Source organism: Pleuronectes platessa, chromosome 15 (genome assembly GCF_947347685.1).
Source record: "Pleuronectes platessa chromosome 15, fPlePla1.1, whole genome shotgun sequence".
Classification (NCBI taxonomy): domain Eukaryota; kingdom Metazoa; phylum Chordata; class Actinopteri; order Pleuronectiformes; family Pleuronectidae; genus Pleuronectes; species Pleuronectes platessa.
In genome coordinates this window covers 2,901,573-2,916,251 of record NC_070640.1, presented here as the reverse complement: position 1 = coordinate 2,916,251, position 14,679 = coordinate 2,901,573, and the positions used below count along the sequence as shown (strand labels likewise).

At 42.7% G+C, this 14,679-nt stretch overlaps 1 protein-coding gene across 1 annotated transcript in view; it reads left to right on the top strand.

The window, feature by feature from the left end:
- Window positions 1–935: 935 nt before the first annotated feature.
- The window catches only part of lig3 (ligase III, DNA, ATP-dependent), a 16,669-nt gene continuing 2,925 nt past the window's right edge, over window positions 936–14,679 (top strand). Inside the window, exons 1-17 of the mRNA XM_053441486.1 lie at window positions 936–1,055; window positions 2,614–3,194; window positions 3,437–3,565; window positions 4,371–4,589; window positions 4,706–4,857; window positions 5,006–5,172; window positions 6,991–7,068; window positions 7,176–7,344; window positions 8,848–9,003; window positions 10,749–10,880; window positions 10,964–11,043; window positions 11,161–11,248; window positions 11,349–11,426; window positions 11,727–11,850; window positions 13,164–13,306; window positions 13,407–13,481; window positions 13,828–13,974. Of these exons, the coding sequence (XP_053297461.1) occupies window positions 2,642–3,194; window positions 3,437–3,565; window positions 4,371–4,589; window positions 4,706–4,857; window positions 5,006–5,172; window positions 6,991–7,068; window positions 7,176–7,344; window positions 8,848–9,003; window positions 10,749–10,880; window positions 10,964–11,043; window positions 11,161–11,248; window positions 11,349–11,426; window positions 11,727–11,850; window positions 13,164–13,306; window positions 13,407–13,481; window positions 13,828–13,974 (2,490 nt within the window). The 5' untranslated portion in view covers window positions 936–1,055; window positions 2,614–2,641. The remainder of the gene's footprint in view (window positions 1,056–2,613; window positions 3,195–3,436; window positions 3,566–4,370; window positions 4,590–4,705; window positions 4,858–5,005; window positions 5,173–6,990; window positions 7,069–7,175; window positions 7,345–8,847; window positions 9,004–10,748; window positions 10,881–10,963; window positions 11,044–11,160; window positions 11,249–11,348; window positions 11,427–11,726; window positions 11,851–13,163; window positions 13,307–13,406; window positions 13,482–13,827; window positions 13,975–14,679) is intronic.

The window sequence follows — 14,679 nt, the reverse complement described above, 5'->3', positions numbered from 1 at the left end:
CGTGTGCGCAGTTTACGTAGAAGACGCACCGCCGTGTTTACAAAGATTTTAAAGGCTCTTGATGCGTTGAGGGACCGTCGGAAATATGAAGTGCAAAGGGGGTGTTGCGCAACTAACAGGTTTGCTTGTTTTGTGTTTCTAATTTGACTACAACTAATAATATTACTATGACTACTATTTCAACGACTAACACTAATACTTCTACTACTGCTACTACTACTACTACTACTACTACAACTACTACTACTACTACTACTACTACTAATAATAATAATAATAATAAAAATAAACGTATATACTCAGACTTAAAAGCTTATACAGGCTACAATAATATAAATAACTGTAAACATGTGCATTTATAGAGGAAAGGTATGAGTCAATGTACCTGAAAATAAATACTAACTTTATTAATATAGCACCTTTCATACAATAAATGCAGCTCAAGGTGCTTTACATTCACTTAAGATGAAAATAAAACAATCTGAGGGTCATTCACCTGCATCATGCCACTTCACCACTAGATGTCACTAAATCCTACACACTAAGCCTTTGAGTTAATTATAAGCTAGTTGGTTCGCTATGTGCAGGTGGAGTGCTCCGGTCCAGCAGGTGGCGGTAGAAACATCCTGCTTCATGTTTAAAGATCGATGCTCGTTGGTTCCGCCCATGCTGTGGATTCAGTGTGTAGCTGCGTCAAGCTGACCAGAGATCTAGCGGAAACATGACATTTATCTTTCAAAATAAAGCACAAATGGCCCTTTTGGAAGCCATAAAAGCTCCTAATATGCTTTAAAAAATTTGGGAATATAAGTAAATTATGATATACGAGCTGGAAAGTTAATTACAATTACAATAACACTTTTAATATTGTTTATTAATATTTATGCTGAGGTATTGTGAGCATTTGTTTTATTTTGAAGGGTATGGCCGGAAACGCGTTGTTCCCTGAAACACGTCATCACATGGTCTTGACGCGCCTGATTTGTTGTCTAACAACAATGGAGAAGCAGCGACACGTTTAAACCGCGTTTCTAAACTTCTTCAAGACCCAGGAGGTAAATCTCTGCGCAGAGAAATCAGCGACACGTTAAAGACGAAGCTAATATTCAACGATCGGTCTGTTAGCTAGCTGCGTTAGCATTGTGTCAGGGCAGCAGGGGCCAGTGTGGCTAAAGCTAGCTAGCTAGCAGAGCAGCAAACTTCCACGTATCTCGCGTTGTTGCTGTTTAAACTCGAACTGTCTCATGTAAACGATCCAACGTCAAACACACAGACAATTTATTTAAACTTTAATTCACTTTAACCACGAATTGGCTGTTTAAGTGTTGAATGGACACGTGCACACTTTGGTTCCCACAACCTGTGTTAGCACAGTTGTAAGGGAACGTGTAGTTTGGAGTATGTGTACTTATATTGCTAAATGTACATGGTATTTGTATGAATTATTGTTAAATTTGTGAGTAGACAATCATTCCACAGTCTCCTCTGCTGTATTCAACTGTAATACAACACACAGGGATGTGTATTTTAAACACAGGTTTTTACCATGTGTAATTATAGGACTAATCTTAATTGTTTATAAGATAATATTAAATAAACAAATCCTTCATTAGTCCCACAATGGATATTTGCAATATTACAACAGCAATAATTTAAAATATGGATCAGTAAGTACTCACAAGTGACATGCCAAGTGTAAGGACATATGAAATATAGAAAAATATGAATGGAATAACAACTAATATATATACAGTGTAAAAACAATGATAAATGTGTATTGTGTTGCACAGATAGGATGAATAATACACAGTTAAGAGAGTTATAAGGAGTTCGTATAACAGTAATAATAACACTTTATATACATTGATCTTCTCATAGCGTAACATGCAGTACAATGTGTTGTCCCTGGAGAGTTCGATCAAAACTGAGCAGCACACGCTTAAAAACAGAACATACTAAATAACAAAGAATGATAAAATCGTCAATAAAGGGTGAAAGCAATGTTTAGATTATGATCAGAGTCAGACATAGCTTGGTGGTTCCTTATCCTTTAATACAAAAGCTTTAACCAATATTGGAAATCTTATATGTTAGCGTCTTTATGTTGTAAGACCTGCTTGTTGTGCTTTACATGAAAAAATAATGCAAATAAAGGAGATTGAAGCGATGTGAAAATTATGATCTATAAAAAAGACATGGTTGAAATTAATTCAAAGCAAAATATGTTATTTTAGATTTGTCGATAGTTGCATTTCTAATATGTTGAGTGAAAAATGTTGCTTGTACATTTCTGACATTTAGGTTGATAACACAAGTATGAGAAAACAATCTGATAAATTTATTGGCCTAAAGATAAGTGAAGAATAGAAATCAGTAACTCAATCATGGATCCGTTATCAAGCTCTGGTCCTTTTCATATGTGTGATTCTAGGAAATGTTGCTGCTTTTAAACTGGAGCTCTGTTTAGTTTAGAATTAAAATTAGTTCTTGTAACACACACAAGGAGAAGTTGAGTCAGTTAGGGCAGCGTGTACATGTACAAGCTGTGTTTTTAATATGTTACGATGATAATGTATATCTCTTTAACCCTCATGTCCCTTTGCTTTTCTTCAGGTTATAATTTTCCCATCGTTTAATCTGAATGCAGCGACGTCTCATCTCATTCGCTCCCAAGCCTTTCTGTGCCGGTCTACCAAGTCTTCACTCACTCGTCAGACGTCAGACACTCTTCAAAGTGTGCAGATCCTCTCCCGGCTCTTCACGCTTCACACATCACCCCCCACCTGTATATGTGTTTCATTTGTCCAAGGGAATCTGTAGTTTTTCATCGGCGTCTCATAAAAACAACCTCCTCCACAACAACTTCCCGCGGCTTTCCCAGCGTCGGTGTTGCTCCAACGAGCCGGACATGGCGGAACAGAGGTTCATCGTGGAATACGCCAAACGTGGCACAGCGGGTTGTAAGAAATGCAAGGACAAAATCCCGAAGGAGGTGGTGCGCATAGGGAAGGTGGTGCCCAACCCGTTCAGCGAGTCGGCGGGGGAGATGAAGGAGTGGTATCACGTCAAGTGCATATTTGAGAAGCTGGAAAGGGCGAGAGCCACCACGAAGAAGATCGAGGACATCACGGATCTGGACGGCTGGGAGGAGCTGCAGGACGAGGACAAGGAGATCATCAATAAACACGTTTCAGGTAAAATGACATCCGCAATATTAATATCTGCCCCTTGAAAAAATCTGTATTGATTGGGGTTTGTTGGGTTTTAAATATGTGCATATGTGTATGTGTCTTCAGGCATAAATTGATTTGTCATCCTAAACTCATTCAGTGATCTTTGTTCTTGTTTTAAGATTTGTGTGTAGAATCAGTGAGATCCAGATTCTCAGGTCAAATAGTTTCTTATTTGTTCTTAAGCCAAATGTCTTGTGTTGTAGACCTGATGGCCAAAGTCAATTCAACCCCAAAGAAGAAGACACCAGTCAAACAGAATGCCGCTGCCAAGCTGATGGCTCCTCCTGCCGACCCGTCTCTCAACGCTCCACGCAAGTTCTCAGGCTTCACGGGTAAGACCGGACGTCCAGGGCTCAGTATTAACACAGAGAATCGGAGATAGAGAAATCCAGAATGCAAACGTGTGTCGGTGCAGATCAGTTTGCTTCAGCTCTTTCTTTTGCAACAAGAGAAAGTTCTTTTACCAGCAAGGCAGCCTAAAGAAAAACATAAATAACAAAAAACACAGTGAGAGAACTGAAGACATCTCGGGGGGGCTGGTGCTCGACACACAACACAAAACACAGCAAAAGGTTCAAGTGATAAACTAAAAACAGCAACAATAAGTAGAAGGATAAGACGAATAGCTCAGTGAGTCACAGAGACAAACCTGACCCAGTTGCACCTAATTCCTGCAAGTGTGTGTCTCTGAGCGTGGGGGGGGGGGAGAAGCAAATGGACTCTGGCAATAATGAGATGGACGTCTTCACTATTTATTACTTAATTACTTAGTTCCTGCAACAATGTGAGGCACCGGTATTAAAGTATTAAAACGTATAAATAATAAAAAACATCCTTAAGTTTGAAAAGGATTAGAACACTTTGTAAAGTGTCTGGGAGGCTCCACCAGGACAGGATGTTCCTCTTGTCATCTGAGCTTTGATATGTGAATAAATGTTTGCATGAAGCCAAAAGGTAAAACAGAGGCTGAACATCCAAAATAGTTAAAAGTTTAAAGTGATAGATTGTGAAACTTCCTCTAAATAACCATATAAGCTGATTAAACGCAGAAGAATATCACCTTTTCTCCCGTTGTCCAGTTAAAATACGTGTTGTGTTGAATCTGTGTCATCACCTCGACTGTTTCTCTTCACTCAGCCACTAAGGCCGGCCCCTCCGGCAGCCCGGGCCCATCGTCCTCCTCCCCCCCCGCAGCCAGCCAAGGCAGCGCCCTGTCCACGCAGCTCTGTGACCCCCAGCACAAGGACTGCCTCTTCAGGGAGTTCCGTAAGCTTTGTGCAACGGTGGCAGAAAACAACAGCTACAACGTGAAGACCCAGATCATCGAGAAGTATCTCAAGAAGGGCTCATGTGGAGGTACGTGCTGTTGTTCTTCTGTTCTTCACGCAACAAGACGGCATCTGATAAACATCCAAGGCCAGGATTCTGCCACTACATTGATTTTTAAATGTTGTTTTCTGCCCCCCCCCCAGACAAGTTCCATGGAGACCTTTACCTCACGGTGAAGCTGCTCCTGCCTGGCGTCGTAAAGAGTGTCTACAACCTGAATGACAAGCAGATAGTAAAGCTCTTTGCCCGCATATTCAGGAGCAACCAGGAGGACATGGTGCGCGACCTCGAGCAGGTCCGTGTTCCATGACTTTGAATCTCTTATCCCCGACCCTGTTACTCTCCTATACGGCTGAGTATCGTCTGTTTCTCCGTCACGATGCTGGAGAGACAAACGTAAAAACACTTCCCTTATTGAACCCAGCTGGTGATTTGTCTTCCAGGGCGACGTCTCCGAGACGGTGAGGATGTTCTTCGACGAGAGTAAATCATTTCCCCCGTCCACCAAGAGCCTGCTGACCCTCCAGGAGGTGGACGCGTCTCTGACCCGCCTCGCCCAGCTGACCAAGGAGGACGAGCAGCAGACCGAGCTGGAGGAGATTGCCAAAAAGTAATACAGCGCTTTATCATTTCCATATTAATTAGGCCGGGTAGTAAAAGTAGCCCAGATAAGGTGATCCATTAAAATAATAAGCACGGCAGACCTGCTCTGTTGAACAGTTTATGACTCTTATTTAATGCAGCCGAAAAGCAGCAAATCAAGTCCATTTCATTTATACAGCACCAAATCACAGCAGCAGCAGCACTTTGCATATAGAGCAGATCTCCACCATACGCTTTACTGTATTATTCATAGAGAACCAACTGTTCCCACAAGGAGCGAGCGCTCTGGGAAGGAACCTGGAACAGAACCAGGCTCAGGGAACGAGTCCCTCTAACACAGGCTGCGTGGAGATCGTAGGCCGTGTGGAAAGATGGAGGTAGATGCCGGAAACCTGTATTCTCTCAAGTGACCAGCAGAGGGTGAAGTCCATGAGAAAATGACTCTACTTCAAACTCAGTGAACCTTTTTCCCTTTAGAGTTTTAGAGAATTTTATGTAGAGGTATAAAGTAGTCGTAGTAATGGGTTAATAATAATTATTATTATTAATAATAATCATAGAAAGGCGTGTTGAGGAGGAACATGGGAGAAGGTTGGAGGTTTGAAATCAGACTCCACTGTTACAAAGGCAGAAATACCTGCAGAGATAAAAACGGGATGAGGAGAGAGAAGAAAACATGAGAGAGAAAGAAAGATGAAGAGAGGAAGGAGTAAGGTGGTGGTGGGGGGGGGCACACAGCCTGGAGGCTTGTGTGCTTGAGGGAGTAAACAAACAGAGTTACTCACTTTACAATAATCTGGTGGACAGGACAATGTGGACTCGTGTTTATAACGTGTGCAGCTGGATGCACTGAGACCGAGACACGGACCTGCTGCTGGTAGAATGATAACACAACCTGAGATGATCACAAAAATAAACATGCTAATTGAAAGATAAGGTGTAAAGAGGAATTTTAGATTTGAAGTTAGACAGCTCTGATGTCAGTAGGGAGGTTATTACAGAGGAACACAGGACTGACAACACACAGCATTGGATGGAACAGAAGGTTTAAGGAGATCTTACAGGTTTAAAGGAGCCACGGCCATTTAAAACATGTTCATGTCATTAAATGCAAGTTATTTATACGGCTCAGATATAATCTATCATTGTAATGTACATAGGGAAACATTTATCCCAGGACTGTTATTATAATATGTATTTTTCTTTGTTAGAGGAGCTGTTTCCTAATGAACTGAGTGTATTTAAAGCTTAATCTTTATTTTATCATTTTACCACAGTGTGAAAAAACCACTGGAACAGATTCAGTGATTTAATTTCACATTATTTGAAAACGGTCCAATTATTTGTTTCCTCTTGTTTCACTCGCGCTGTTTTTTAATGTTAGTATTTGTTGATTTCTCCTTCTTTTAGATTGTCTGCCTCTGGCAAGTCTCACACACACACACACAGACACACACACACACACACACTATGTTTGTTTGCTTGACACTCTACCCTCCACAGCAGCAGACTCCACAGTATGACAGTGTTTACTTGTCATAAATTTCATGTTGCTTTCTTTAAACCGACAGAGGCGTTTTATTATTGTTATTTCTGAGATAATGAGGAGAACACATGAATTGTAGCATCACCGACTGTCAAGAACAACAGGTTCTGTATATTATGAGCCAGTAATGAACCTAATGTAAATCCACCAGTTATCTATTAATGCTTTAACCCCCTCATATCATGAACGTTTAGATTCCTGCTTTGTAAAAACACTGCGTCACTCCAGCGTCTCTCAGTTTTCACCTCAGTGATCATCTTCCCTCTCTGTGTTTTTCAGATGCACCAGCAACGACCTGAAATGCATCATTCGACTTATCAAGCACGACTTGAAGATGAACTCCGGAGCTAAACACGTGTAAGTGTCTCTGTCCTTTGACATCAACCTCTAAACTCGATTTTCATACCAACCTCTAAACTCCTTCATCATCCCCCCTCCCCCCCCCCCCCCCCCCCCTCGTGCAGCTTGGACGCCGTGGATCCAAACGCTTACGATGCCTTCAAGGCCTCACGCAACCTGGGCGATGTGATAGAGCGGGTGTTGAGGAACACGCAGGACGCCACCAACAGCTCGGGCCCCAGGAAGCTGCTCACGGTGGAGGCCTCTCTCATGACCCCCGTCCAGCCCATGCTGGTGAGCAGAGACTCACACGTCTTGTTTTCATCACTTCTTCCTAATCCTTCACAGAAGTCTTTGTGCGTTTTGACAATTCACCTTCATGTTTATTTCCTTATAGAACAGAGAAGTCAGATCCAATCACAAATGGTGGAGCCACAATCAGAAAGTATTTTTAAGTTATGAAAAGATGAAACTAGTTCAGTCCACTTGTGATAGGATCTCTCAGGATGGATGTTGATACCAGATCTGAACAGAACCACAGGGAATTTATTAAAGTCTCTTTTCCAAAATTTGAGGGTTGAGATTTCACATTCACGGACAAAACTGGTTTAACAAAGTCAGAAAAGCATTTTTAAATTGAACATAATTGAACAACGCGTTACTCTGACTTTTACTTCTACATATCTGAAGAATAGTAGTGACTAAGAATTAATAGTGACAACATCCGACTTTCCTCACCTCATGAATTACCTGAAGAATATGTTTCCAGATAAAGTGAGTCAGATGAAGATGAAGCGACCTCCAAGGAACGACCTAATTTAATTGGTAGATCGTTGTGCATCAATTATCCAGCCGTGGGTCTGGGCTCTATAATCGTCCATTTTGCTTCAGGCCGTGATTCTGAATGTGGGTGAGAGTAAATTAGAAATAGATTTCCCATAAAAGACAATAACTGCTGCTTCGATATCTTGGATTTATAAAAGAGGGGGAGAGAGAGAGGGGGGGGGGGGAGGGGGGGGGGGGGGGGGGAGAGAGAGAGAGAGAGAGAGAGAGAGAGAGGTTAACAATAAGATATTTTCTGCAATATAAGTTTGCACTCGATTTTTACACTTTTGTGTGAGAGAAAATAAAGATAAAGATAAAACAGAAGTTTTCCAGTGAGTGCAGAAGGTCATCGAGTCCTTTAAAAAGAACCAGCAGCGTCTGGACCTCACAGATAACCACTGGGACCACAGCTCCTCTGAAGCCCCTTCTACAAATGCAACTATCAATTCAGCACGATGCTAAAATGTTTTCCTCAAAACCCACACACCATTAAATTCCCATTACACCGCCGACTTTTAATTACACAGCGTAAGAGCAAATTGAAGCTCGCCGCAGCTTCATCACATTTTAGTTTACAAATGAGCAGCACGGTCCAGCTCCCGGCTTCCCCCCCCCCCCCGGGTTGCAGCTCTGCAGACTTCCTCCTGGTCTTCACTTCAGTTCACAGGAGATGAGATGTTACCTCAACGGGGGACACATTAGTGACGGAGGAACATGAACTGGAGTGAAGACGAGGAAGGACATAAAATGAAGTGTGATAATTTGAAGCAGCGGATGAACATGCAGAGAAGTTGCCTGCGTGGTCAAATCAATTATTTTTAAAACTGCAGAATCGTGTCTTCCCTTTCTCTCTACCACGTGTCCCATGGGGCCCCGGATATAATATTAATAATAAAATGAATTAACCATGAAGAAGTTATTCGCCCGCTGAGAGATTTGTGATTTATTATTTTGTCCTGTTTGTGTTTTCAGGCCGAGGCGTGTAAGTCCGTGGAGTACGCCATGAAGAAGTGTCCCAACGGGATGTTCTCCGAGATCAAGTACGATGGAGAACGTGTGCAGGTCCATAAGAACGGAGACGTCTTCAGCTACTTCAGCCGCAGCCTCAAACCAGTGCTGCCACACAAAGTCAGTCCTCACACACACAGACACACACGGTATATGAATGCATGACAGAAGGGAACATCCTCAGGTTCGCCCCCTGCAGGATAAGCAGTTTAAAGGAATTATCCTGGTGTGAAATTCCCACATTACCCACAGTGATGTTCCAGTGTTTTCCTCTCTCAGCGTGAGGCCGACCGCTTTTCACACGTGTGGTTAAATGGATCTGCATCACGTTCATCAGCCGCTTTGACCACTAGAGGCTGCTGCTGAGCACGATACACATGGTACCTCACAGCAGCTTTGAAACCGCAGTAAACTTCGCTTAATAACGCAACAGGCAAAAAAAACACACACAAGAACACACTTGAAAACCGGCTCCTCGTGCTTTCTGATAAAAATATCCTCCACTTTCCAGTCCTTTGAACCTTACTGGTCTCTGAACACGTGTGACATCCCAGCTCGTGCTCCCATCAGTATGCACAGCTCGGCCTCTGTAATTAGACACTTTATGTTAATGTTAGGGTAACACTTTGTGGGGGTGGGGATAGGATCTAATTGCAATAATCCAAGTGTCCCTAATGAGCTTTATTCTGATAAATGACGACTGTTAAACTGTTTGGTTCTCGTCCACCACAGAGAAGAATGAAGGTGGATAAATACTTTATTGATCCAGAGGGAAATTAAGGCGTCTAGAAGCTTATATGATATTTATAATGTAAAGCAGATCCCAGGAACATGAGAACAAAGGAATAGTGATATACACACTAGACACCAGCTAGAGTTTAGAGCATAATGAGACAAATATATAAACATATACATCAACTTAAGGATGTAAACATAAAAGTTAAAGATGTTCCGGTTCCATTTCTCCTGATACTGATTAACTGCGTATCCAGCAATACAGAATACTTATTCTAAACCAGTGCATTTAATAAATAACTTGTATATATTGTATTTTAAAAGCTGCTTACTACTAAGGGCTCAGGTTAGATTCTTAGAAAAACAAATTAGACATAGAATGAATAAAGTAGATCTTATTTCATTATCTAGTTTCACAGCCATTACCGAAATAGAACTCAAATAAATAAATGTAGGAATACACAACGTTTATTTACTTGAAATAGTTTGAAACTAAAGTCTTTCAAATGGAACGAGTCACCGTTTCATTTGAATCCAGCTCTGGCTAACACCGCATTACCAGGAATCACCACCAGGGGTCCCCCTCCAGTGCAGCTGCTGTTTAAGAGCGAGAAAACAAAATGTGTTACTTTAAAGATGTTGTGTCGGATCAGTGCGTAGATTTGTGTACTCGTTGTCTGCAGTGTTAGATGGAGTTGAGATGATGGTGTCGATATTGGAACCAGGTTTATGTTTCATTCATTATGATCTTAAATAGTCTTAAATCAAACAAGTTGGAACCTTTAGAAACCAGGTTTGAGTCTTTGTGTAATAACTGTTTGAAAAGCGTCCTGCTGCTCCTCGGTCCTGATCCCAGCGTGTCCCTGTCTCTCTCTCCGTCTCTGTCTCTGTCTTTGTCCCTGTCCCTGTCCCTGTCCCTGTCTCTGTCTCTCTCTCTGTCTCTGTCTCTGTCTCTGTCCCTGTCTCTGTCTCTGTCTCTGTCTCTGTCTCTGTCTCTCTCTCTCTGTCTCTGTCTCTCTCTCTCTCTCTCTCTCTCTCTCTCTCTCTCTCTCTCTCTCTCTCTCTCTCTCTCTCTCTCTCTCTCTCTCTCTCTCTCTCTCTCTCTGTCTCTGTCTCTGTCTCTGCTTCAGGTGGCCCACTTCAAAGAGTACATCCCTCTGGCGTTCCCCGGTGGCCACAGTATGATACTGGACGCTGAGGTTCTCCTAATTGACACCAACACCAGTAAACCTCTGCCCTTTGGGACCCTGGGTGTTCACAAGGTGACAACATCAAACCAATTTGTTCTCTGTCTCTTCCAGCAGAATGAATCTGGTCACACATCAAATCCTCTTTCCCTTTTCAGAAAGCTGCGTTTCAAGATGCCAAAGTTTGCCTCTTTGTTTTCGACTGCATCTACTTCAACGGTGTGAGTCTCATGGAGAGGTAACGTGTTTTCACCCCATCATCACATTCCACTACTATCTAAGACTGGGACTTTCTATAGAGAAACAACTAGACACTAACACGTGTCCTCTGACCTCCTGACCTCCTGACCTCCAGGCCTCTGCGTGAACGCAGGAAGTTCCTCGTCGACAACATGGAGGAAGTTCCCAACAGGATCCTGTTCTCAGAGATGAAGCACGTCACCGTGAGTTCAACTACGAATCAACAGTGACTCAGCCCAGGAGCGACAACATCTAACTCTGTGTGTGTGTGTGTCTGTGTGTGTGTGTCTGTGTGTGTGACAGAGAGCAGGAGATCTGGCCGACATGATCACCCGTGTGATCAGAGAGGGACTGGAAGGCCTCGTGCTCAAAGACGTAAAGGTCAGTCACTTATTTAATTTTAATTCAACATATCTAATATGATATAATATTGGTGTAAGGTGATTTTAAATAAGACCAGATATATAGAACTTTCCATAGATGCACATTTTTCTCAAAGGTTTATTCGTTAAGTCAGTTTTCTGTCTGTGAAAAGCTCATAACAGATGATTTTATGAGTTACAGTGATAAATGGTTCGGGCTCTGACACAGTGCGTCAGTGAAAAGTTAAATGTGAAGTTTAATGACAGCTGTAGCTGGAAGACAGTGGCTCTGAAGGTTCCCTGTCCCCGTGTGTCTCAGGGCTCCTATGAACCGGGGAAGCGTCACTGGCTGAAGGTGAAGAAGGACTATCTGAACGAAGGGGCGATGGCGGACACGGCCGACCTGGTGGTGCTCGGGGCTTTCTACGGAAAAGGCTCCAATGGTGCGTTAAAGCTCGACCTGTCCTCCACAGAACATCCACACATTTCATGACCTCTCCTGACAGGTTGAGTGCTTCCCCCCCCCCACACACACACACACACCTCGTGCTCAGGGGAGCGTGACCCCGGCTCCACCCACATTAGCTCATAACTGATCATTTTTAATAATGATCATTTGTTTTAATGAGCAGGGGACCACTTTGCAAACTGTGGTCAACTTCCAGCAAAGACAGATTAAATGAGTGAAGCGTTAAATAAGTTGAAACGTGGTGATTATCAAACATCGTGTCAAGACTTCAAACTCCTAAATCTGTGAGTTTGGCTGCTCAAACTTTTTTCTGTAGAAGATTAGTACGACTTTGGAAAGGATGGTGATGGTGACAATAACAACTAGAAAGGTATGAGCACAAACCACTGCCCAGGCCAACGCTCTACCTCACCACTAAGGAGAGAGAGAGAAGTAATTCCTGGATTTGCCCGTTTATTTACCTCTTTCCTGGGAAACAGATTATTAGTTTGGTTCTATCCTGCTCACAAACAAAGACAGATACATTAAAAACCATATAAGTATAAAGATCAGTTGCCAGACAGGATCTTGGAGCCCATGAGGAGGCTGTGTAATGAACAAACAACACAATAGAAGCAAAACAAATGCAACAACACAAGGTTCACGTGTTAACAAAGAGCTCGTGAAGCGTGGAGAGAAATCTAATGAAGCGGAAAAACAATCAGATGAGATCACACGTCCCAACACGGAGCAGAACAAAAGGAAACCACAGGGAGGACACGGATCTGATGGATCTGAGCAGACGAGGTTAAGTGACATCACACAAGGCAGGTGTCACAAAGAGAAGCACTGACAATAATGGATTTATGATGGTTGGTGAAGATATTGATTAATAATAAGGACACAGGGGATACACATGCTCAAACATGAAGGACCAGAAACCACGATAATATCCTGATGTTTACCACAGACTTATTGAGACGGTTTAAAAATGAGACTCAGGCTCCGGTTCTGGAAAGTGAAGCCGAAATCTGTATCATCTCAAAACACCAGCAGATTCCACTGGTTTTAAAAAATCAGTTTCTTCAGAAGTCTTTGAGAAAATGAATCTTCTTCTCACTTGATTTATAACTTCATTAAACGTGTTTTTTAATTGTCTCAATCTCTAATTTCCAGTCCTCTTAAAACTATAAGTGTCAAAACAGCAGCTCACAAACCAGTGGGTGACATCACAGTGAGTTGACTCCCACAGGCAGCTCTCCCCCCCTGCCCCCCTAATACCCGGTGTGTTCTTCTGCCCACCACCAGGGGGCATCATGTCCAGTTTCCTGATGGGCTGTTACGACCCCGACTCCAAGAAATGGTGCACAGTCACCAAGTGCTCCGGAGGCTACGATGACGCCATGCTGGCCCGGCTCCAGAAGGAGCTGGACATGATCAAAATCAGCAAGGTCAGAGAGGATCCACTCAGAGGCCCGCCTGCACACTGAGCTGGTGTAATAAAATACAAAATTAATCTCTGTGTGTGTGTGTGTTTGTGTGTGTGTGCAGGAGCCGAGCAAAATCCCAGGCTGGATAAAAGTCATCAAGAACTATTATCCCGATTTCATTATCCGCGATCCTCAGGTGAGATTTGACTGTTCAGCACATTCGCAGCCCGGTTGTATATCTGTGAACTGAGGACCTCTTAGAATGAAGTGATCAGTTAAAAGCACCTCCTGCATATGTCTCCTGCAGGAAAGTCTACGTGTAAATTACCCTCAGACGTGTTAAGATAATGAGCTGCAGGGCGGCGAGTTTACGGGAAACACTTTCCCTTTGAAATTACAAATCCACAAACGTCTTTTATTTAACAACCAGTCCACACAACCTCTTCTCTGTTTAAACAGAAGTGATCATTTATAGTTTTTTGTTCATGTAATGTAAAGTCGTACATTTCCCTCCTCCTCTGTGTTTCTCCCACCTCCCGCAGCGAGCGCCCGTCTGGGAGATCACAGGCGCCGAGTTCTCCAAATCTGAAATGCACACGGCTGACGGCATCTCCATCCGCTTCCCCCGCATGACGCGCGTCCGCGATGACAAGGACTGGAAGACCGCCACCAACCTGCACCAGCTCAAAGTAGGTTATCGCTATTTTGAGGAAAAGTTTACACGCCGGTGTGAGGTGTGTGTTAATAATGCATCGTTTCCCCCGGAGTGCAGGAGGAGCGTGTGTCAAGTTTATACTCTTAGAAATGTGGAGGAAATTTAACTTTGACTCTTTAGTCCTTTTTTGCGATCAGGTACAAACTACGCTCAAGGACGTGACTTGTAGAAAATGATTGCATAATTATTTAGTTTTAATGAGATGACATCACAAACTACAGCGGCTCACATTCCTCAGCTGAGGCCCAACATTTAAATTCTGAATAAAAACCTCCTGAATCCACGTGATCGCTGCTACACAATGATTGTAGTTACAGGATTGAAGCTCTATTTGTTTAAATCGGCCACATCTGGATTTCTAATTAGATCTTTAACAAATTTCACACATCAGTTCTCTCAATATCTCAGATCCCTTCAAAGAGAAATGTTAAGAAATTCCCCATCTCACAATTTCAAAGAAAAAATTACCTTATTCAGATCCTCTCCAGAATCGACTGAGTTTCTTCTCGGCACATGTTCCTTCCAGGTTTTGTTGAAATCTCTGAAGTAGTTTTTGTGTAATCCTGCAAAAGAACAAACAGTAAAACTAGAAGAAGAGCACTCATGGGGCCTTTCTCACTTTATCACTATATTGCATCTACATGTTTTGATGCATCTGGATCCATGGCAGAATTCACCT